This window comes from Scyliorhinus canicula, chromosome 18 (genome assembly GCF_902713615.1).
Source record: "Scyliorhinus canicula chromosome 18, sScyCan1.1, whole genome shotgun sequence".
NCBI lineage: Eukaryota > Metazoa > Chordata > Chondrichthyes > Carcharhiniformes > Scyliorhinidae > Scyliorhinus > Scyliorhinus canicula.
The window spans coordinates 105,664,501-105,689,140 of record NC_052163.1 but is presented as its reverse complement, the minus strand read 5'-3'; the positions used below and the strand labels follow the sequence as shown (position 1 = coordinate 105,689,140).

The 24,640-nt window shown below is 43.7% G+C and overlaps 1 protein-coding gene across 14 annotated transcripts in view; it reads right to left on the bottom strand.

Annotated features, from left to right (window-relative positions):
- Positions 1-24,640, bottom strand: part of LOC119953729 (protein unc-13 homolog A) — a 482,106-nt gene that overhangs the window by 317,109 nt on the left and 140,357 nt on the right. For all 14 annotated transcript variants that reach the window (XM_038778280.1, XM_038778279.1, XM_038778281.1 and 11 more), the window contains exon 3: positions 10,789-10,888. In XM_038778280.1, the coding sequence (XP_038634208.1) occupies positions 10,789-10,888 (100 nt within the window). The remainder of the gene's footprint in view (positions 1-10,788; positions 10,889-24,640) is intronic.

Below are 24,640 nucleotides of genomic sequence, written 5' to 3'. Positions count from 1 at the left end.
GTCAAATACAAGGAAAGTGGAATAAAACCAAAAATAAAAAAACTAATGAGGATTTATGAAACACTGACCGTGATTTTAATTAGGTGAAGACCAGTTAGGAATTTCAAATTTCTCCAGGTCTCAGAATGCAAGTTTGTTACTTGTCCCTGCATCTGCCAACCAATTCCACCTCAAGAAAGAAGAGTTTGCATTTAACAAAGGTACTTTCACGATATTAGAATTCCCCAACGCAAGTTATAACCAATCAAGTACTTTTGAAGTGTCGTTAGTGAGATTGTTTAAAAGATCAATTTTTTTGTCTAAAATTTGACATGAGGAGTGATTAGAAGAGTTCGCAAAAGCTTAGTTAAACTGTTGGTTTTTAAGGGGAATATGGAGATGGAGAGTTGGCAGGGGGTTTTGGGGATATCATTCTAAAGCTTGGAACTTATGTGACTAGCGGCACAGCTGCTAACAGTGGGGCAAAGTTGAATGCACAAGCAGTTGTTGTCAGCAGAGCAGAGAGTTCAAGAAGGATTTGAGTAGATTAGAAACAGATGGGAATAAGGTTAATGAATTTTAAATTGTAAGCATCCTGTCGGTTTGTCTGAATATGTTTGGCAGCTATAATTGAACTTGAGAAGCATATTCAAATTTACTTTGTCCCACACAAATCTTTAAAGAACCCGGCCAATGTAATACAGAGGTGCCATTTTTTAGATGAATTTATAGATCCCATGACAATACTAGAAGAAAAAGAGAAGGGTTCTCCCCCATTGTCCTTACCAGGATTTGTCCCTCAGTCAACATTACTTCACGTGATTATCAGGCCATTACTAGTATTGTGGGCCAGGGTTTAGAAAACTCCAAAGTATATCACTGAGTTCCCCTGACCTACAACGGTTTACTGATTTGGTTACGATGAGCACAAGGGTGTTATTCAACAGAGGCCTTAAGCACTTTTAATCAAAAACATGCTTTATTCTACGAATTTGGTTAACATTTTTTATAAACACACACAGTAAGCGTTTTTATCAACTACAAACATAAATACCCCACAGATCTAGAGTAATCTATGTATCACCCTTAATAGATTTCCTATTTTACTGTTCCAACTTAATAACAAGATCCAAGTAGAAACCAAAAACCCCTTTTCAAAGGTGTGGCCCAGCATACGGCACTCTTACTGTCTTTAAACCTTGGTATTGATACACGGTTTCCCTTCTCAAACAGCAGGTTGGAATTCCTTCCGGAAAGCAGTTATCTATTTTCAAGTTATCAAGCAATCTGGAAACAGCTTTTAAAATAAGTATAGAGAGACACTTCTTCACAACCTGTGCAGAACAAAACCAGTTCAAACTCAGAGCAAAAATACAACTCAGGAGCGAGAGCCAGCTCCCAACTCAAAAACGAAAGTAAAAACCCAAAGCCACAGCCCAGCTCCACACACAATGGAATCACTGATGCCATGTGATAAGACAAAAACATTTCTTAAAGGGACACTCACATGTCACCAGTGTAGTTACTATTGTAAGGTAGGTAACCCAGGACAATAGGAAGAACTCCCCCATTTTTCAACTCTACTAATCACACTGATGGAACCATCAATTCACCAGACACATGTTTCCGATGTGAATCTAGGCTTTAATCAACTTACTTCAGAGCCAGCCGGTTACCTGTCGATGAACTCGTAGTGACCCAGGTTGACTCTGGACACGGATACTTATACAGCTGCACTAGGGGGAGGAGTCATGGGCGGAACCAAGGGTGGAGCCCAGTCCAAGTTCCTAAGTGCTCCCAACGCTACTCCCCCTAGTGGTAGGATGGCGCTACTGCACTTACAATAAGTGTGAATTAGTATATATACATTCATATATTACATTCACCACACACACTGTAAGCACGATTCAGTGGAAACATTTGTGTCATTTTGGGCGGGTTTGGCCCGGTGTTTCACATCAGTCGCATTGGCAAGATATTCAAGCATACTTAGTCTCAAAAATGAGCCCCCACATAAACTTCGACATACCTGCCTCTCCTCGCTGTCTGATTCACCCAGCTGGAGTGCCTCACTAACAAGGGGGAGCAAATTTTAAACATTCCCTCACCATTCACACGCAGTCGACACACGAGGATGGCAGTACAAAGACCTGTTCCTCTCTTTGGCCATGCCAACCTGCCAAGATTCTCTACGCTGTTGATGAGAGGCATGGCACCCTGTTCCCCTGAAGGAGTCCGAATCAGCAGCAGGATCAGCAATGCCACGTGGAGGCAGTGGCAGCTGCAGTCAGTGCGGGCAGCATTACCAGGAGGACCGTCGTTCAATGTCAGAAGACAACAAATGACCTCCAACAAGCTGTAAGAGTAAGTTGCCACCTCTCTCCTCCTGACAAATGTTCCGCCTGCCACCCCTCAATTCCCCAAAAACCCTCCTTCCCCCATCAATCCACTGGCTGACACCTCGCACCCTCCTAACATTCGACTTCAAGCTTGTCCCTCAGCACCCCTGGCACCCACCAGCACAAACCCTTCATGTCTACGTGCGATCCCCATGCATGTCACCTGCTATTGAACCCCCTCAACCCATCAAGAGTGTGGTTCACAATGCCCTCTTTGTCCCCGCAGTAGAAGATAGCCCATAATAAGATGGAAAGTGCGAAAATGGTGGAGGAATCCCGGAGATCAGAGTTCTCACCTCTTATGAGGAATGGGCCCTGGAGATGGCGGAGTTGCCCGAGGAGGGAGCGGTGACTGACAGAGGTCGGCCTGCTCCAGCGAGGTGAGGATCCACTGTCCCTTCATCCAGATGACCTGTTTCAAGTGAGTTGTTGCGCCTCACAAAATGATTCTTCCCTCTCACTGACCACGCCATTGTCTTGCAGGATTTGATGGGACTTAGATTTGATTTATTGTCACGTGTACCAAGGTACAGTGAAAAGTATTGTGCAGCGTACAGTTCAGACAGTACGTTGCATATTGAAAAAATATAGGACATACATAAATATACATTGTAAATACATAGACACATATCGGGTGAAGCATATGGAGTGCAGTGTGACTTGGTATAGAAAGAGTGTTAAGAGATTAGTTCAGTCCATAAGAGGGCCATTCAGGAGTCTGATAACAGCATGGAAGAAGCTGTTTTTGAATCTGTTAGTGTGTGTTCTCAGATTTCTGTAACGCCTGCCCGATGGAAGAGATTGGCAGGGAGAATAACCTGGGTGGGAGGAGTCTTTGATAATGCTGCCCGCTTTCCCAAGGCAGCGGGAGGTGTAGACAGAATTAGTGGATTTGAGGCGGGTTCGCATGATGGACTGGCTGAGTTCGGGACTATAGTTTCTTGCGATCTTGGGCCTAGCTTTTGCCATACCAGGCTGTGATGCAGCCAAATAGGATGCATTCTATGGTGCATCTAGAAAACGTGGGAAGAGTCAATGTGGACATGCTGAATTTCCTTGGTTTCCTGAGGAAGTATAGGCGCTGTTGTGCTTTCCTGGTCATAGCTTTGATGTGGGTGGACCAGGACAGATTGTTAGTGATGTGCACACCTAGGAATTTGAAGCTGTCAATCATCTCCACCTCAGCATCATTGATGCAGACAGGGGTGTGTACAATACTTTGCTTCCCGAAGTCAATGACCAGCTCCTTAGTTTTGCTGACTTCGAGGGAGAGATTGGTGTCATTACTCCACGCCACGAGGCTCTCTATCTCACTCCTGTTTTCTGACTCATCGTTGTTTGAGATCCGACCCACTTTGGTCGCGTCATCAGCAAACTTGTATATGGTATTGGAGAGGATCACCATCTGATGAGGCAGGGCCATTTGGAGTCATGCCGACAGCCACCCAAGAGAACTCAGAGGAGAGATGAGGAGAGACGAGGAGAACATTGGCGATGCATCACAGCTATCACTTGCACCTGACACCAGCAGAGAGACACATACCTTGGTGGGCGACTTTGGCGAACAGGCTTCGTGGGCACTATCTGGTGGGCACCGCACAGCACAGCTGGAGGCAGGAACATTCAAGGCAGATAGCAGTCAATGGTCTGCTGGATCCCACGTCACAGCTGGGTCCTAGTTAGTTGTCGAGTCTCTGGATAAGTTTCTCCCAGAGCTGAAGCAGACAATGGGCCAAAGCCGTGAGGTTCAGGAGAGGGTGTCAGCGATTCCAAGATGATTGGAGGAGCCCCAAGGCTCTTAGGCTCGGGAGGATGGTGCCGGCATGCATTGCATCCAGGCTAGCACTGCTAGGTTGGTGACCGCAATGGAAAACCTGGAGTACAACGTCCACGCCTAGAGTGGTGGTGTCCAAGGCATGGTTCGGTCTGTGAGGACCATGGCTGAGGGTTTCGACATCATGTCCCAGTCAATGAGGGACATATCCAATGCGCAGGTGGACATTGCTGAAGCACTCCAGAGCATGTCCCAGTCACTGAGGAGCATCACCGAGGGCGTTAGCAGCATAGTGCAGACAATGGGTAGCATTCAGAATTTTTTTTTTTTTTTTTTAAACAGTACAGCACAGAACAGGCCCTTCGGCCCTCAATGTTGTGCCGAGCCATGATCACCCTACTCAAACCCACGTATCCACCCTATACCCGTAACCCAACAACCCCCCCTTAACCTTACTTTTATTAGGACACTACGGGCAATTTATCATGGCCAATCCACCTAACCTGCACATCTTTGGACTGTGGGAGGAAACCGGAGCACCCGGAGGAAACCCACGCACACAGGGGGAGGACGTGCAGACTCCACACAGACAGTGACCCAGCCGGGAATCGAACCTGGAACCCTGGAGCTGTGAAGCATTTATGCTAACCACCATGCTACCCTGCTGCCCTAAATTGGCAGAGCCAAATGACTCAGAGGCAGCTAGAGCCTACTACAGCTGATCCAGGGCCCTATGGATGCGTCAGGGACGAGAAAGTGCTGGAGCCCAACTCTGCGCCTCCAGTTCTTCGGATGCCCCCCTTCTGACACTGGTGCATCTCAAAGGTGACAGTAATGACGAGAAGTCGGTCTTGCCCGGTGTGGGGACATCATTTTGCATTAAGGGCTCACTAGGATGACCCACACCAACCTTTGCCTCAGAGATAGCTCTCTCCTGTACTTCATCAGCTAACTCTAGCGAGGCAAGTTCTACAGGGGATCCGTAGCTGGTGGCAGGTGAGTGTTCAAGGCCAAATTGGACAATACAGGTGTTGGGGTTTGGTGGAGGGTGGGATATAAGGAAGATGCAGGCAGATGGGTTTTAATTAGCCTCTAGGGGAGTGGGGCGGGGCAGGGGGGTAATGTGAGGAGTGAGGGATGCCAGGGGAACAGAGGTGATGACACACCCAAGCTGCCCTAAGGAGGTCATTTATCTTCCATCAACACTGGGTGCCAGTCCACCTAGTCAGGCTGGCAGTATAGACTGCTTCTCCCACCTTCTCCCACCTTCTCCCAGGCCCGGTTCAAAATGGCATGCTGGAGCCTCCTGCCCATACTGGGGAATAGAGTGTCCCATCTCTCCTCCACTTCATCCAGCATCCGATCCAGATCACTGTCCAGAAATCATGGTGCAGGTCTCCTCAGTTCCATCTTTGAGGCTGGAATGAGAGTGTGTGGAGTGGAGTGCTTATAAGCAGCTCCAGCTTGTCAGCTCTCCAACACTAATTCCAGTCTCAGCGAATCAGACACTGGCAGGAATAGGAATTGCTCTAGATTCACGTAGGCAGACTGCTGGCCCACTAGCATGTCCTGAGTTACTCCCTGACTAGCGCCCCCAATGGAAATGCGAGCCACATGCAATTTAGTCCCGGCATCAACACGGAGTCTCCCAAATGGAGGATCCTTCTCAATGTTTCTTCGTAAGAATCATTTAATTTTCATCAGTCATGTATGAGTCAGTGCAAATCATTCAGCGACAGACAGGATGCTGATCGTAGCCCTGAGAGATATTCAATTACTTAATGATTTCCTCCACCAACAAATGCTTTGTCTATTCTGTTTGACATTGTGGTTCAAAAAGTTGAAATAGAAGTATGATGGTGAATATCCGAGTATACTAAAAATAAAAAAATGAGGGGAAGTCATATATGGGTTCTAATCCATACTATGGAGGATAAAGTGAAGGTGATCCTTCCTTCTGTGAACTGATGCCATGCCAGTATACATTTCAAGCTATTTTCTGATTATTTAGCCTTGGGATTTATCCAAGTCAGAGCCTATGCTTTGCCAGACATCCTTGTTGAGGTTTGTATTATAACCTTCGTTACTCAGAGGGGTTGTTGACCTTTAGTTTAGGTATCAGTTTAAGACACGAGTAAAGAACGTCATTCATCTGTTTTAACCGATAATTATACAATTTAATCAACAATAACTCGTAATTTGTCCAAATATTTTGAACCCAATTCATTTTCTTTCATTCCACAAGGACGGATTAACTCTACTGCATAAAACTTTACCAATTGCTTTCAAAGAATTCACTATTAGTAAGAATGAACAGTTATGCTTACTACTGAAGTATTTCACCTGTAAAAGAGCCATTAAAAATTGGCTTTGGTTAATACATCCATCATGTATTCTCAGCATCCCAGCAAAAATAAAAGGACCATTCCTAATGTAAGCGTCCATCACGAAAATATAAAGAAGCGACAGTAGCTGAAAATAAACTTTCAGCTTTAGCTTTATCATCCATGCAAAATGTAAACATTTATATCAGTACGAATGCACAATAGATTCTTTCAGAAGTAATTCCATGATCAACTCAACTAATTTGCAAACAGCATTAGCTATGTCAATGACTGTCAGCATATTTCCCCCGGATGGAGTGATATGACTATCCAACATATGAACAGATGCTTCCCCATCTGAAAGTAACAAGTACACTTAATTCTCATTTATTGGAAGCCAAATATTGTGCACGTGTGTTATGTTAAAGTGCGGTGAATGTCACATACATAACACAGCATAATAAAAATAGCCTTATAATATTTTAATCTATTTACAAACAATGATGGAACTGAAAACCTAGGATATGGAACACGTTGAGGGATAACTGTTCAAAAATAATTATTTCTTGAAGAAAATTCACATAACTCAAGGTGGACATCAAGCCCTGATTGCCTGACCCTAGTTGGTTGAAATAAGTCAGAAAGATACCAGCAAACACTCTAGTCATTGTTTTTCATTCTCATTACATTTTTGAAGCACCTTAGAATATAGCACCTTAGAATGAGGAATGCAAAAAGATAAATTGGATAACTGTTGACCTGCTGGTCTAACGTCAATTGTGGTCAGTATCGCGCATGAGCCTAGTTTGAAACATTCAGGCATGTGGTACAAAGGCAATGCAGTAGTTATTTAATGGAGGGGAATTCTCTGCATATGGATTATTTGCATTTGGGAAAAGACAGCTTTTTTTTCTGTCTATGCCTTAGCAAAAATAAAGCAGGATTGCAAAAGACTTCAGGATGATTAAATTATGGAAGCTGCAATTTATGTAGATAAATATGAGGTAATAAATTTTGGGGAGGCAAAATAAGCAATGAGCACTTGAAGGGCATGGATGCTCAGAGAAATCTAGTGAGTCAAATTTATAATTTGCTAAAAGTACAAGTGGAGGCAGATCAAGCCATAAAAACAGCAATATCATTTTGGGTTTTAGAAGTTGTGAAAGTATTGAAGGCATAATAACATTTGTACAAAACTTTGGTTAGGTCACAGCGTATTAGTTGCCATTTCAGGGGCCACATTATAGTAAGGATGTTAAAAGCACAGAACATAGTCAGCATAGTTCACCATAACAATGCCAAAGATGGAAGGCTGCAAGTTATGAGGAAAGACACAAGTTACTGGAAGTATTTCCACTGAGTAGAGAAAGTCAAGTGGAAATGGAGTAGAAGCATTTAAAGGTATGGTGGGTTTTAATAGTATGAATATAAAAATAATATTTCTGGTGGTTGGGAGTCAGTATTCAAGGATCACCATGTAAAATGATCTCTAAATGAGCAATAAAAAGGTTAGGAAGAATTTCTTAAACATTGCAGATTGCTACAGGAGGAAATGTTTGGGTACTGGGGCGATTAAGGCATTGACTTTACAACGTTAAAGAAAAATTGGATAAGTATTTGAAACTAGCAAAGATACATCACCACAGAGAAAGTACAAGTTAGTGAGATTACTTTTAGAAAACACTATTACATACACCATGCAGCAAATTACCTTCTTTGAAGCTTCAAACGTTTGTAGTTCAGTGGGACAATATGGCTATTACTAATATTAGTAGACAAATGCTTAAAGTGTTTGCATAGTTCTCTTCTGTTCACTATTTTAACGGAGCCATTAATTTTTTATCTTAGTCACGTTATTAATCACATAGGATTCTAGGAGCAAGCTAGGAAGGGGAGCCAAATTAGAAAGAATATGGACACCTCAATTAGTTGATTTTTAAGTCACTAAAAATAATAAGATTCCAATAGAAGCAAGAGATGGAAAGAAATGTGTAAAATAAATAATGACTTGATGCTAGATCATCCAAACTGGCAATACAATTAAAACAACAGATTAAACACCCCATTTAACAGAAAGCAAAGTTTCTTATACTATTCATATATTAACATACCCTTAAATTCGGTATAATCATCTGAATATGCAGATTATACTCTTAGTATGGGATTGATATTCATTGATAAACAAGCATTCATATACTCTTGCAGGTCAAGCACAGCACTTTGAATAATTCATCTTTCTCGTATTGTTCAGTTATAGAGAGTATGAATGGGTGCACTCATCAGTAGCGCTCATGAGCCTTGATGCATAAAATCTCATCCAAGATTGATGTGACTACAGAAGTATGCTTTAAATTTATTTTTAATTTCAATGTCACTGTGTACGAGCTGAAAAATTGCAAAGCCAGCCAGCCCAGGTAGATGGTAGTTTTCTTCAATCTGCTGACAGTGTGAAGACTTATAGCCTAAGCTTTCATCACAAGATCAACCTCCTTTCATAAAAAGTAAATTGACAGCATTACTTAACATGGTAATCTACAAATCATTTAAAGATTATTTGGCTAATTTCTTTTTTTTTTAATTTTATAAATTTAGATTACCCAATTATTTTTTTCCAATTAAGGGGCAATTTAGCATGGCCAATCCACCTACTCTGCACATTTTTTGGGTTGTGGGGGCGAAACCCACGCAGACACGGGGAGAATGTGCAAACTCCACACGGACAGTGACCCAGAGCCGAGATCGAACCTGGGACCTCAGCGCCGTGAAACGGTTGTGCTAACCACTAAGCCACCGTGCTGCCCTTTTGGCTAATTTCTTGATAATATTTACAACTCCCCTCATTACAAACACAGGAGTCATCACATTACCTCTACCATGATGCTACACATAGCTAACAAAACATCTTCCCTGCATCTCAAATCAACAATGGCAATGTTATTTTTAAATCAAAAGGGCGCAGAGATATATTGCATGCTTGCTTTAACAAGATTGTCTTTTGTATGCTCATTACAATTTACACAATAATGTGCATTGGAGCTCATACCTCATTGCTATGCTTATGGGGATCAGCATTATGTTCTATTATCCCATTTTTATATTTCTTTTTTAACAAATATTTTATTAAAGCATTTATGGTTTTATAACAACAAACGATACAAATACAAATGTAAACATAATTCAGTGCGTAACATACCCTTCTATCTCCCACTGTTCCCACCTAAGCTAGACAAAAAAAAAGCCGAACTCTCCCTACCTCCCTTACTCCTCCCTCCCCCCCCTGCCCACCACCTAATTGAATCTGCTAACAGTTTCATTTTCCCAGAAGAAGTCAATAAATGGCTGCCATCTCTGAATGAACCCTAACATTGATCCTCTCAGGACGAACTTAATTTTCTCAAGCCCGAGAAACCCAGCCATGTCACTAACCCATACTCCTGATTTGGGGGGCTTCGAGTCCCTCCAAGTCAATAAGATCCATCTCCGGGCTACCAAGGAGGCAAAGGTCAAAACGTCAGCCTCTCTCGCCCCCTGGACTCCCGGGTCTTCTGACACTCCAAAAATTGCCACCTCTGGACTCGGCACCACCCTCGTTTTTAGAGCTGTGAACATGACATCCGCAAGCCCCTACCAGAATCCGCTAAGCTTCGAACATGCCCAAAACACGTGGACATGATTTGCGGGCCCTCCCGCACACCTCACACACCTGTCCTCCACCCGAAAAACCCTGCTCATCCGGGCCACCGTCATGTGTGCCCGGTGAACCACCTTGAATTGTATCAGGCTGAGCCTGGCGCATGATGAGGACGTGTTGACTCTACTCAGAGCATCCTCCCACAGACCGCCTCCAACCCCTTTCCCAACTCATCCTCCCATTTACGTTTTAGCTCACCTATCTGGGTTTCCTCCCACTCCATAAGTTCTCTATAGATTTCCGATACCTTCCCCCTCCCCCACCCCCATTCTAGAAACTACCTTGTCCTGTATCCCCTGCGCTGGTGGAAGCGGAAAGGTCGAAACCGGCCTTTGCACAAAATCCCTCACCTGCAGATACCAAAACCCATACTCTCCCAGCAATTCAAACTCCTCTTCCGGATCCTCTAAACAGGGAAAGCTCCCATCAATTAACAGGCCCCCAGCCTCTAAGTCCCTGCTTTCTGCCACCTCCGAAACCCACCATGCATCCTCCCCGGTACAAAGCGGTGATTACCACAGATTGGAACCCACACCAAAACTCCCTGCACTCCCATATGCTTCCGCCACTGCCCCCAAACTCTCAGGGCCGCCACTACCCATTTTTATATTTCAAACTTACAACATGAAATCCTGCTCCCAGCACGGTTGGCTCCCCCGTACTGCAATGGTTGTACTCTTCACATTCTGAACTTTCAGAGTCACATATGTGTTGTATTTTTCTGTAGAAAGAGAAATCGATAACATATTTCAATAAATATGACCAAGTTAAACAGTACTGACAGAGGTTACAGGAAGCAAATCATTCTCTGGGCAGAAGTCACATGGCATGCAGAAAAGTTGTATTCCAAACATGTTAAAGGGGCAAGAAATGAAGGGGAATAAAATAGTAGAATATATACTTATATTATACTTCAACAGCATTGAGAGCGAATAGCTTTTTTGCAAGACTACGGTACTCTTGCATTAATTCCCTGAATCTGCAACCAATGCATGATCTACAACAATACCAGCTTAAGTATTGTTACTTTACTTTCAAACATAGTGATCATTTTGGGGTCCATAATAAGAGCTTTCCAATTAAAAAAATACACTCTTCACAAATCATGAAGCAGCTTTGTAGAATGGACTACCATTTATAGAAATTGCCTTCAGATGATTAAAACAAAATACGACTGGCTGAACTCCTGAATTGAAAGAAATAGAAATTGTCATCTTGGACAGTGGTACCTTTCCTTCAGCTTGTTAAGAGCTTTTTAATGCGAGTTTGATTTCTTTTCTGCACTGTGAACAATTAAGATAGAATTGTTGCTTAATTACATGAACTAGAATAAGAATTTGCTCATACAATAGAGCACAAGATTAATTTGTAAATAGCAAAACACTCTTAAGTCAATGAATGTCAATATGTTGCACTCATCTGCGGCACTTGGCCCTCCACATAAAATGGGCAGCTTAACTACTCATTTGAAATTATGGCTGGAAATTGAATCTAAATTATTGGAGGTTTCACTGGACAGCAAATGGATGTTCTTCAACAAGCTCCCATAGTGCATTGGGTCTGGGGTAGTGGTCAGGGGTCATGTCGGGGGTCTATTGCTATACTGAGGAGTTCCAGTGAGCAAAGCTCCTCGGTGTAGAAAACGGTGTATGTGTGGACTCGGCCGTGTGTTCCCCATTGAGGCCCCCTTATTTAACATGAGTTGCATTTTATAGCCATGTGTTTCTCAGTGCTGCAAGTGCTGGGAAACACGGGGCTAAAGCGCTCGCTATGGGACTTTCATCCCATTTAGTGGAATTGTGCCCATAGTGGAGCCCATTCCACAAATATAAAGTAGGTTTTTCAGGCCAGTGAGGGTGTTTAGTAGTAATAATGAACTTTGTATCCTAATTAAATTACAGTTACACCTCATCCAACAAGGTATAACTTTTTCCAAGGGATTTCACAGCAAGACTAACAGCATTGAAATAACAATTTCATTAATTTGCCAATTGTTTGGGGATTGCACTCTAGGGAGCCTCAAAAATGCCAGAGGAGAACAGAATCGTTGACAGCAACTTCTGGATTTCCACATTATTCAACTCATGTGTGGATTGCCGATGTTGCTGTCAGTTTCAGTGGAGTAATGACGGCAAGCGTCATTTTTGGTCATTCTAACCCTGTTCAGTCGCGTGTTCAAAACTAGTTCTAGTGTAGCCCTTGGAACTTACTAATTTGTTTACCTGTGTAATGTAATTTAAGCATAATAGATGTGACAACATCTATTTGTATTGCACTCATCTCAAGTCAAATGACTGACCACTACTGCTGAATTTCCTCGTTTGCGCTATTCTTCTCATTAACTCACATATTTGTTAATCTCACCCTTTTCCAGTCCAGCACCCTTTATTATCTTTCACTCTTTATCTATTTCCACAGCTTTATTGTTCGTAACTCCATTGGGAATCATTAATTTCCAATTATGTGCCTAATTTTGCATTAGTTATTTGCAGTTTCAGTCCCAGAATTTAGCTAGATAATGCTTCTTCAATTTAATAAAAATAGGAAACAATCAGCAAGGCAGGCAGTATTTGTAGAGAAAGATACAGTTAATATTTCAAGTTGATGACAATTTATCATCAATTCTTCTTTGCTCATTGGAGCAGAAGTATACCGATAATAGTAAGCATGCAACAGTAAGCACCCAATGTGTTTCATCTCCATTTCTAATCATTTTGGAATGGAGATTTAAATGTTAAGTGTTTCTTGGGCTAAAATTTAACTCATTCAAAACCTCAGAGTTAAATCAAGCCTAAAATGGCTGCTTCTATTCCGCAGCTTTAAAATGTAAATCATTGGGCGGCATGTGGCGCAGCGGGTAGCATTGGGACTGCGGCGATGAGGACCCGGGTTCGAATCCCGGCCCTGGGTCACTGTCCGTGTGGAGTTTGCACATTCTCCCATGTCTGCGTGGGTTTCACCCTCACAACCCAAAGATGTGCTGGTTAGGTGGATTGGCCATGCTAAATTGCCCCCTAATTGGCAAAGAAAAATAATTGGCTACACTAAATTTATTTAAAAAAGGAGAGATAAAAATGTAAAACATATCAGTTGCAGAGCAACAAGGAGTTAATATGACTCAGAACACCTGCATATGCTGTTCTGGCTCCTACCTCATTGGGTAAATTATAATACAGTTTCTTGTTCTTATTGGAAGATTTACAGCCCACTCTCGCTGCTGACTACCTCTCACCCCCATAGCAGTGTGCCTCGTGTTCCTGCTGCCAACTGCCTCTTCCTCCCACTTGCATTGCCAAGTGCCTCCTATTGCCATATGTCTCTTGGGCTCACAGCTATCAGTTGCATGATTTATAATTATGAATTCTGCTACAACAGTTCCCAACAGTGTATTTTATGCGAGAGATTTTGATTAGAAAGCTCTGCACATGTTCTACACCTTATTGTGTAGACTACAAGATAGGTGGATTTTTATTAGGTAAGGTTATCAAGGGACCTAGAGAAAAAACAAGAAAATGAAATTGATGTGCATCATAACCCCCCACGAGGACTACGGCGAGACCATTGTCAGTCTCCCCGTGGGACTTGTGAGCCTCCGAGGTTGGAGAGGCCACCCAGCTGAAGCTGGTTAGACCTCTATAAATCCGTCCCAAGCAGGGCCCAGAGCTGTTGGTTGTCCCAACAGCGACTGGTTGGGAGAGAGTTACTGCCATGGGCAGAGCATTGTACATAGTTCAATAAAGCCTTGTTCCACTACCACTGGCTTCCTCAGTTACTAAAATGTGTTAATCAGCCATGATCTCACAGTATGGTGCAGCAGACTGGAGAGGCTGAATGACCACTCCTATTCCAATTTGCCAGAATTTTGTGGTCTGTTGCGAAGCAATATTGTATGCTGCAGATTTTGTGTGGCCCACAAAGATTCGGCAATCTCTGTGACACAGATTTTTCTTTCCCAATGTTAATTTGCATTTTGCACCATGTAAACAAGATCCAGCAACAGTAAATGCCATCAAACATTGTAAGTAGCCAATCACACTGAAGAATTTTCATATAAATTTTACAGAGAGAAAAATAAAGATGGGTATTTAAGTAAAGAGAGATATTTAGGAATGGACATATTCAGCCGTTTTAAAAAGTTAAAAACTATGGAATCATAATGGGAAAAGTTAACATTACAAAAATGAAAAACTAATTTTCCAGTTAGATATGTTATCCAGCAATCATGACTTGGTGCGATGTTGAACACGGAGCTTTTACCCAATTCAACAATAAATAATGGGCAGAATATCAGTGGTGTGCCAGTTAGCCAAACAGGAAGTGGGTGCCATTTCCGGTCTCTTGTTTTTTCCCCAATTCCCATGCAATTGCAACTAAATTTAAAATGGCAGCAAATGCACAGGAAATGCTGCGATTCTGCAGCAGCGAATGCTTTTCTGTGGTGAAACGCACAGTCAGCTGACAATGCTGCAGCTCTGGGCAATCTATAAAAGATTCTCCTGGTCAAACAGGGAGGCTTTGCATCATGGTCTCAGCCTTCCTGCCCAACTCCATTGCCATTAACGTTAGGCTTATTGATCAAAAAATATGGCATAGGTGCTTTTTTTAAAATTTAAACTTCACTTGTAAATATTTTACATTACACTGGTTTCACTTTATTCATGTGTGCATCATTGTTATTTATTGAGACTAGCTTAGTCAGTGATGTAAACACACTAGCATGCCCCATGTTTAGTATGCAAGGGTATTAGGGGAATTTCCTGAAGAAACAATGTCATTTTTTTGGTTCATTCTTTATTGAATGTTACTGTCCAGTATTGAACTCATCACTTTGTGGGCCATGGCTGATCTCGCAGACACCACTGGCCCTCACTTCTATGAGGGGAAGAAGGTGCTCAATTATTTTTTCTAACTTTCAAACTGTCGGAATTGGTTTTTACTGCATTTCAGGGGAAGAATCTGTCTGTTTGCTGAGCATCTGGCAAGTGTAAAGTCTATTCTATACCCACGGTTGAAAATAATACACAAACTGGTAGTAAAGTTAATAAGACATATAAAAAAGAGGAAAAATTAGAAAAAGTACTTTAGTTACTGGTAGTAAAGTTAATAAGGGCATTTTTTGAGATCACCCTCAGTGGCGATAATTGAAATGTTGCAGATGAACTCAACGCCCTGTAAGGACTCTGCCAGCCAAAACCTTGAGATGGACCCACATGTTCACAGTACTGACACAACTCATTAGGCCCCTCATTTTCTGGCCTAACATTGTCCCCATCACCCTCACATCACACCCAGGACACCATGCCCTTTCCACTTTGCTCCTACATGCTCCCAATCCCACACTCTGTGCCTCTTTAGATTCATCTCCCACTCCTCCATGCATCCAAACCCACCCTCGAGCCTTTCATGGATTCCTCTTTAATTCGTCCATGCCCCTAATGCCACACCCCACCACTGATTCATGCAGATGCTGAGCCTCAATAAAAGCTGTCATTCTCCCATTCCCTTCCTTTGTACTGTAGAGTTCAACAAGAAAAACCACTGCCCAGAGACCAAACTGCACACAGCAGATTAGTGCATGCCATGTTTAAATAAACGTGAACCAGAAATGCTCATGTGCCATGGATTTTATCTTGAAAGTAGGACTTTATTAAAATAATGCATTACGCTAATGAGTATTCATGACTTGCAAAATGTATGACAAGTGGAACCTGGCAGAGGACATTGTGAGGTTAGACCACAAACATGCTGCTGATGGACTTTTCTGGCCCCAATACCAGCATTGTGGGCAGTACAGTAAAATTTGGTGTGCCACTGAATGTCAACAGCTCTCCAAATTTTCCCATCCTGCCTGCAACGATGCCCACTAGTGATGGGGCCAGCAAATTCCGGCCTAAATTTTCTGCACCGCAAACTACCATCAGTAAAATGAACTGAGTGAAACTTTGAACAGAGTGCAGAGAGATAGGCATGTGAGATAATCTTAATCTCTTTCAAAAAATGTAATTTTGTTTGCATTTAATACCTAACTGAAATTTACTGCTGAAATTCAAAATTTCATCCAGGCTTAAGCAGGGATATTCAAGGACTCCATTGACGAGCAGCTGAAATTAGTTAATTAAGGAAACCAGTTTAAATTGTTTTTTCTGCATGTGTGGTTTAGTTCCAATAAATATAACTACAGGCATCTCATAGCAACTTAGCACGGAGTGCAACTTTGAACAGAGTGCTGGGAGTTGGGGAAGGGAGTAAGGTGAAGAGGGGAAGATGGTACTCAATTACTTTTTCTAACTTTTCCATCCTGTAGGAATTGCTTTTTACTGCATTTCAGGGCAAGAACCTGTCTGTTTTCTGAGCATTTAGCTAGTGTAAGGTCTATTCTATAGCCACGGTTAAAAATAATACACAAACTGGTAGTAAAGTTAATAAGACATATAAAAAAAGAAAAATAATGAATAAAGTAATTTAGTTAATAGAAACACATTAGGCAGGACAGGTGATTTGTCATGGCTGCAGCATATGGGAGCTCCTGGATGTCAGTGTGATCTAGGACAAAGATGCCTGAAGTGATTGTGGTCGAGGAGCTTTGGCTCAGAGTCATTGAACTGACGGGAAGGGATCAATTTGGGAAGATGTGGTTAATCAAAGAGTAGAGAGAAGGCAAAAGAGAAAGATTTCTAGAGGAAATGATAAAACAGATAGGACAGGAAAGGATAACAATTACAAATCTAAGAATCAATTAGCAGATAAGGCTAGAAGTTGTAAAAATAATGAAAGAACAAAACTAAAGGTCTTGTATCTGAATGCACGTAGCATTTGTAACAAAACATATGAACTAATAGCGCAAATAAAAATAAATAAGTAGGACCTGACAAAGACGTGGTTGCAGGATGACATATTTTGGGTCCTGAATATTAAAGGCACATGGCATTTCAGGACAGGAAGCTAAGAAAAAGATGATGGGTGGGGTGGGGTGAGTTCAATAGAGATGTAACATTTAAAGGGACATTTCAGAATATACAGAATAAATACATTCCAACAAGAGAAATTCCATGGGGAGGTTAATTAATTGTGATTGTTGTCATAACCCCCACGGGAAAACCATCATTGATCCCCCCCCCCCCCCCCCCCCCATGGAGTGCAACCACCCAGATAGGGGTGGAGACCTCCCGCCTGGGGCTCGTTATGTACTAAATTATAAGTTCTCCCAAAGCATGGCCTTGTGTGGTTAGTTATCCCAGCAAGGACTGTAATGGGAGTGATATGCTGATTTTAGCAGAACTCTGTAAATAGTTTAATAAATTAATTTTAATTTACCCCCGGCATCCTCAAGTTACTAAACTGGTGATGAAGATTAAAAGAAACTCCAGACTCACTCATACAACTGCTTGGAGTTGCTGTTTGAGATGTAACGTCGTAACCATTTAATCTGCCGTTTGGACGCCTTCGACGCAGGCCTGTAAGATTGGAACCAGTATGTGGAACGCACGGGGTACTTTTTCTAGGCAAAGGGCATTTAGGGGAAGACAGTCAGAAGGTCCTCCTCCTGACCATTTGTGGAGCCCAGACTTCGGGATCATAAAGAGTCTGGCTTATTTGGAGGCGCCAGACTCCAAATATTGTGATGAGCTAGTCACATTGCTTTTGGAAAACTATGACCCCAAGCCTTCCATAATTATGTAGCGGTATCATTTTAACACAGTAGTGCGGTGTCCAGGCGAATCAGTTATTGACTTCTTGACCTGCTTAAGACGTCCGACTGAACACGGAGTTCGGGTCGTTCCTCTCGGAGATGCTGAGGGACCGACTCATTTGCGGCATCAACAACACGGCCATACAGAGGAAGCTATTGGCAGAACGCACCCTAGATTTGAAACGGGCCACATTTCATCTCTCGGGAGCATGCGGATAAAGAGTGCAGGAGATGCAGGGGTCCATGGACAATGCCATCCATAGATTCACTCGCCCTTTCTTTCGGAACTCCTCAACATCAGGGGATGGTGATTGTCTGACCAGATTTCCTCCAAAGGGGCAGTCTCAGAGGCAATTCCACAACAGGGTTAGAATCTCAGGTGCTACCTCTGACCGGTTAGATAGCTTCCCCAAGGATGGCGGGGACAGCCGGCCGCATTTCCAATTGTGTGGGAGGCAAGCTTGCGACTGTCAGGGCCGTCAGGTTTGACACAGTGAACTCCGTCCACGACGACCACCCAGATCACTGCGAACCAGGGATTTGCACGTGGGCACCCTGGATGAGGAGGACAGTTTAATGCAATTGAACAGTGCCACCGCTCCAAAGGTAGCACCAATCCGAGTCACGCTACAGGTTAGTAATCATGCGGCAATGATGGAAATGGACACTGGGGGCGCTGTCTCCATTGTGGACCTCCACACATTCGGTGGCTTCATGCATGGATCATGCCACTGATACTTTGCGATACCAAAGCGAGATTGGCAACCTACAAAGGGAGACTTTAAGGATCGTGGGGACCACTGTGACTCCGGTGGTGCATGGGCAGCTGTCGGATCACCTTCCGTTGGTTGTGGTGCAGGGACCGGGATCAAATTTATTGGGTCGAGACTGGCTAAGAATCCTCCATTTCGATGGGCAACAGGTCTTTCGAATGGGCACCGGACGTCTGTACGACATACTGCGTAAATACCCAGAGGTGTTGCAGGAGGGCCTGGGATGGATAAAGGGGGCCAAAGCCCAAATATATGTGGAGTCTGCGGCTCAACCCTGATATTTCAGGGCAAGGCCTGTCCCTTATATTACGGCGATAGTCGATGCGGAACATTCATGCCTGCAGGATCTGGGGTTATACGCCCGGTTCAGTTTTCAGAATGTTCTGAGCCTATGGTGCCAGTAATGAATCCCAACAAAACTGTCCATCTCTGCGACAATTTAAACTCATGGTGAACAGGGCTTTGTGACTAGACTGAGATCCAATGCCCCGGGTAAAGGATTTATATGCCAGATTGGCTGGAGGATGATCCTTCACAAAACTAGAGAAAGCATTTGTTGCTGCTAAAAAGCATCTGTCCTCCATGCAGCTTCTTGCACGTTATGGTCTGGCTAGACCACTAATCTGGACAAGCGATGCTTCCCCCTATGGCACCAGGGCATGCTGGCCCATGGATGGGACGACGGCACAGAGCATCCCATCTTGTTCACTTCGAGAACTCTGGCAGACGCAGAGTGACGAAAGCTTAGATAGAGAAAGAGGGCTTGGCGGTGATCTTTGGGATAAACAGTTCCACCATCTCGTTTATGGTGACATTGTCATTGAAACCGACCACAAGCCACTGCTCAGCCTCTTCAGGGAGGATAAGGGAATCCCACCAATTGCAATGGCAAGGATCCAACATCAGACGCTCCTGCTCGCTGCGTACGAATATTCATTCCAGCAATGCTCGAGCATGCAAATTGCTTTTGCAGATTGTCATCTGTCATTGCCTGCGAGCACTGCATCGCCACCTGTGGCGGATGAGGTAATTACAATGTCATGGATACCTTCCCGGTGGCAGCTGCTCAGGTGCACACGTGGGCATAGCAAGTTGTGGGATTGGCGAAGCTTTGTCTCATGCTGTTGAGCGGCAGGAAAATGGAGGCCCTTCTGGTAACCCTACAGCCGTTCGCCGTGTTCAATGAAGAAGATGGCATTATATTGTGGGGAGCCCGCGTGGTCATCACCCCATTGATAAGGAATCCCTGCTACAGGACCTCACAGTGGCCATCCGTAGGCACCTAAAATGAAAATGTTGGCCTGCAGTATGCCTGGTGGCCCGGTATCGATGGGACATTGTGTGCAGCTGCCCGCGTGCCAGGAGCATCAGAAATTCGCTCCAACATCTCTTCATCCTTGGGAATTGCCGGGATGCCCATGGATATGCCTGCGTGGATTTTGCAAGGTCGTTTCTGGGCTCCGTGTTCCTTGTGCTCATGGATGCTCACTCGAAGTAGCTAGAGGCGAGTAAGATGGCCTCCACAACTTCCAGGGCCACGATAGAGAAGCTTTGGGGCATTTTTAGCACCCTTGGAATTCCAGAGGTCGGTCCTGGTGAAGGTTAATGGGATGCCGTTCACTCGCAAAAATAATTTGCCATATTTATTTTAAGGAATGACATTCGGCATATTCCGACCGCTCCATGTAATCCCTCCTCCAATTATCTAGCAGAAAGAACAGTTCAGACCTTCAAGAGGGTCTTATAAAAGCAATCCACGTGATCAATGGTGTGGTTCCTTTTTGTTTATCACATAACACCCCATGTGACGGAAATCACCTGGGGGAGCAATTGATGAGTAGCAAACCCAGAACCCAGCTGAGTCTGATGTTTCCATGTCTCAGCAGAAAGATAGGGGTACAACAGGAAAAGCAGAAAAAACACCATGACTTGAGGATGCTTGGGCGCACATTTATTCCAGGGATGTGGTCTACGCTTGTAAGTTTGGTGATGGAACATTGTGGCTCCAAGGAGTAGTACTGGAATGAATGGGTCCAATCGCATACGAGGTCTGGATTCAAGGGAAGGTCCACCACAAACACTTAGACCACCTGATGAAGCGGGAACCTATACAGCTTGACACCCGACCAACAGTATTGGCTGCTTTGCTGCGCCAGGAACCGCCCCACAACCTGGGGACCCAGCTGACCAAGTCACAATGATCCAGCAGAAGGAGGATGACTCAGAATCCGACATGAACGCAGAGGAAACTATTCCAGCAGACGACAGCGTTATTGCGGACTGAGCTCCCAGCGGTAACACTTTAGCGGTCAGCCACAAAACAACGGTCGGCAAATCGATACACTCCACCCAATCCAGAGCCGCAACAAGCGGAAGCCCAGCTGCGGGCAGAGGGGCGTAGAACGCTCCCACCATTGGCGGCTGAATGGGGACTTTGGGGGGGTGGGGGGGAAAGGGAGGGGAGTTATAACACCCCCCCCCCCCCCAACTAGGACCACAGGGAAACCATCATTGATCTCACCGTGGGACTGGTGGAGTACAAGCTCCCCAGATAGAGGACGGAGGCCACTCACCTGGGGATCATTATGTACCTACAGCTGGTCCAAAGCAATGCCTGGTGTGGTTAGTTCTTCCAGCAAGGATTGTATTGAGAGTGAAGTGCTGCTTCGAGCAGAATTCTATAAATGGTTTAATAAATTCATGTTCATTTACCAGTGGCGCCCTCAAGTTACTAAAGCTATCTTGTGAGGAAACGTTGGTTAGTTTAGGTTTGAATCCTCTGGAGTTTATCAGAGTAAGAGGCAGCCTGTACAAAACATAAAAGATCCTGAGGGGTGTTCAAGGATGTTTTCTCTTGTTGGGAGAATTTAGAACTAAGGGTCACTTTTAAAAATAAGGGGAATCCCCTTTAAGACGGAGATGAGGGGAATTTTCATGGATCAGTGCATGGTGAGTCTTTGGAACTCTCTAGTTCAAAAGGTGAGGTGGCGGAAGCAGAGTCTTTGAATATTTTTAAGGCAGAGTTGGGTAGATTATTTTTTTTAAATAAATATTTTTATTGAGGTATTTATAAAACACCACCAAAAGCAAGACCAAAAAGAGAACAAACAGATCACATCATAACTAAATAAGTAACCAACAACCACAACTCGCCCTCCCTACCATGTCCCACCACCCTCTCTGCTTCCACCTTTTCAGAGCTAGGTAGATTCTTGATATCCAAGAGAGTGGAAGGTTATCAGAGATAAGAGGAATATGGAGTCGAGGTTACAATTAGATCAGCCATTATCTTGTTAAATGATGTAGCATTTTTGAAGGGTCAAATGGCCTGCTCCTGTCCCTGATGTGTATGTTTGAAATTTCACCTTCAACTCAGGAACCCTGAGTGCCACGTTTCCCACTCTTCCATTCTCCACAAAATCTCCCCCGCCCCCCAACAAAAATATGTTTTGAGAGTTTTAAATAGTGAGATAACAACACAGAGGGTAAGTTCATGTCAGTTCAGTGGTTTCTAAAATTGCCATGTGCAGGGACTTCAACAGTACACTCTATATCCTACAGACACAGTAAGAAGTCTTACAACACCAGGTTCTACCCAATGGAGCAGCAGGGAGTCACTGACAACAATTTTTGGATTTCCGTGCCTAATTGTGCATGCGTTAATGCCACAAGTTGTTGTCACTTTCACAGGATAATGACAAAATCTGAGCCATTAGCGTTAGATTAGTATAGCTTTAGACAGAAGCCAGATTTGGTGACGTTTACAGCTTGTATTTGCAAATGCATGAGTTGAATGAAGTGTTAATCTGTTATCTGCAATTCACACATCATTGTAATGTGCTAAGCACTCTGCAGAACAATGAAAGTGAACTGAGTTAGACACTCATGATCTGTTGCTTTTGCAAAATAAAATGGTATCCATGACACCTGCCTATGCCATAAATGTTAACACCATTTGCAGGCAAATGTCTACAGAAAATAACGGAAGGAAATCAAAGCATCTTTTTTTCCAAGAGTCAATTTGCATCCAAAAACCTTTTTAAAAAGTTAATTCTTAGGTTGTGAATGCCTCTGGCAAGATCTACAGTTATGGCCCATCCACAGATACTGGAGACGGTGATGGGAAGCCACCCTCTTCAGCCTCTGTATTGCACATGGTGAAGATACTCCCACATTCCTCTGGTCTTCAGAAGTATTAGAGATGACCTCAATGAAATGTCAATGATTCTGAAGGGGCTTGATAGGGTAGACATACTCTGGGGAATCTAGAACACGAGGGAAACAGCCTCCAATGGGTCAATTGTTTGATATGAGATGAGAAAATATTTCTTCACTCAGTCATAAATCTGTGGAATTGCCTCACCGAGAATGTTACTGCTCCTGAGGAAGGAGCAGTGCTCCGAAAGCTAGTGTTTGAAACAAACATGTTGGACTTTAACCTGGTGTTGTAAGACTTCTTAGAATGTTGTGGTTGCTCCATCATGAATTGATTCAAGGACAAGATAGATAGATTTATGATTTCTCAGGGGCTCAAATGATATGGGGAGCAGGCCGCAAAATGCAGTTGAGGCAGAAAATCAGCCATGATTACAATGAAAGGTGGAGCAAGCTCAAGAGACTGTAACTACTGCTCCTATTTTTCATATTATGTTCCGAATGCTGCTGATTGTCAAAATTCTAGAACGTGTATACAGTGAAACTGAAGGAATTAGTCGACTACATGTCCAAGTCGGCTTGGTGTGTGACTTAGAATAGAATTTGGATGTGATAGTCTTCCCACGCACATTCTGCTGTTCTGGGTGGTGAGAGAATTCAACACAGAATTGTTGAAGCAGCATCAAATATAGACCATAGAACATACAGTGCAGAAGGCCATTCGGCCCATCGAGTCTGCACCGACCCACTTTCACCCCATCCCCATAACCCAATAACCCCCCCCCCCAACCTTTTTGGTCACGAAGGGCAATTTATCATGGCCAATCCACCTAACCGGCACAGCTTTGGACTGTGGGAGGAAACCGGAGCACCCGGAGGAAACCCACGCACACGGGGAGAACGTGCAGACTCCACACAGACAGTGACCCAGCGGGGAATCGAACCTGGGACCCTGGCGCGGTGAAGCCACAGTGCTATTCACTTGTGCTGCCCAAATAGCCAATATCAACCATGGGCAAAGGCAGCCCTTGTAGAGGTTAGTGTGGCGCCATCGGATACATAAGAACTAGGAGCAGGAGTAGGCCATCTGGCCCCTCGAGCCTGCTCCGCCATTCAATTAGATCATGGCTGATCTTTTGTGGACTCAGCTCCACTTTCCGGCCCGAACACCATAACCCTTAATCCCTTTATTCTTCAAAAAATTATCTATCTTTACCTTAAAAACATGTAATGAAGGAGCCTCAACTGCTTCACTGGGCAAGGAATTCCATAGATTCACAACCCTTTGGGTGAAGAAGTTCCTCCTAAACTCAGTCCTAAATCTACTTCCCCTTATTTTGACGCTATGTCCCCTAGTTCTGCTTTCACCCGCCAGTGGAAACAACCTGCCCGCATCTATCCTATCTATTCCCTTCATAATTTTAAATGTTTCTATAAGATCCCCCCTCATCCTTCTAAATTCCAACGAGTACAGTCCCAGTCTACTTAACATTCTTCAAGGTGAAGGAATTGAATGTCCCTTCCAAATAAATAATATTTTAATCACCAAGGATAGCTAAGACACTGTATTGGTAATGGCTATTAAGTGTGGTCCCTGAAGGACCATAAGCATCTCTCTCCATTAAGAGAGAGACAATAAGTTATATAGCTTGAGGGGCACCTCTCCACATCACATATGGGCAAGGCAACATCCAGGAAACATCACAGACAGTATGGAGATTCAATCTGTAATGTTGGCATCATTCCACACCACACTTCAGCCGTCCAGCCAATTGAGGTAACTGACACCATTTCCCCCCCCGACCCCCCAATGCCCAAGATGGATTAAGATGTACATAAACACAGTGGCATTTTG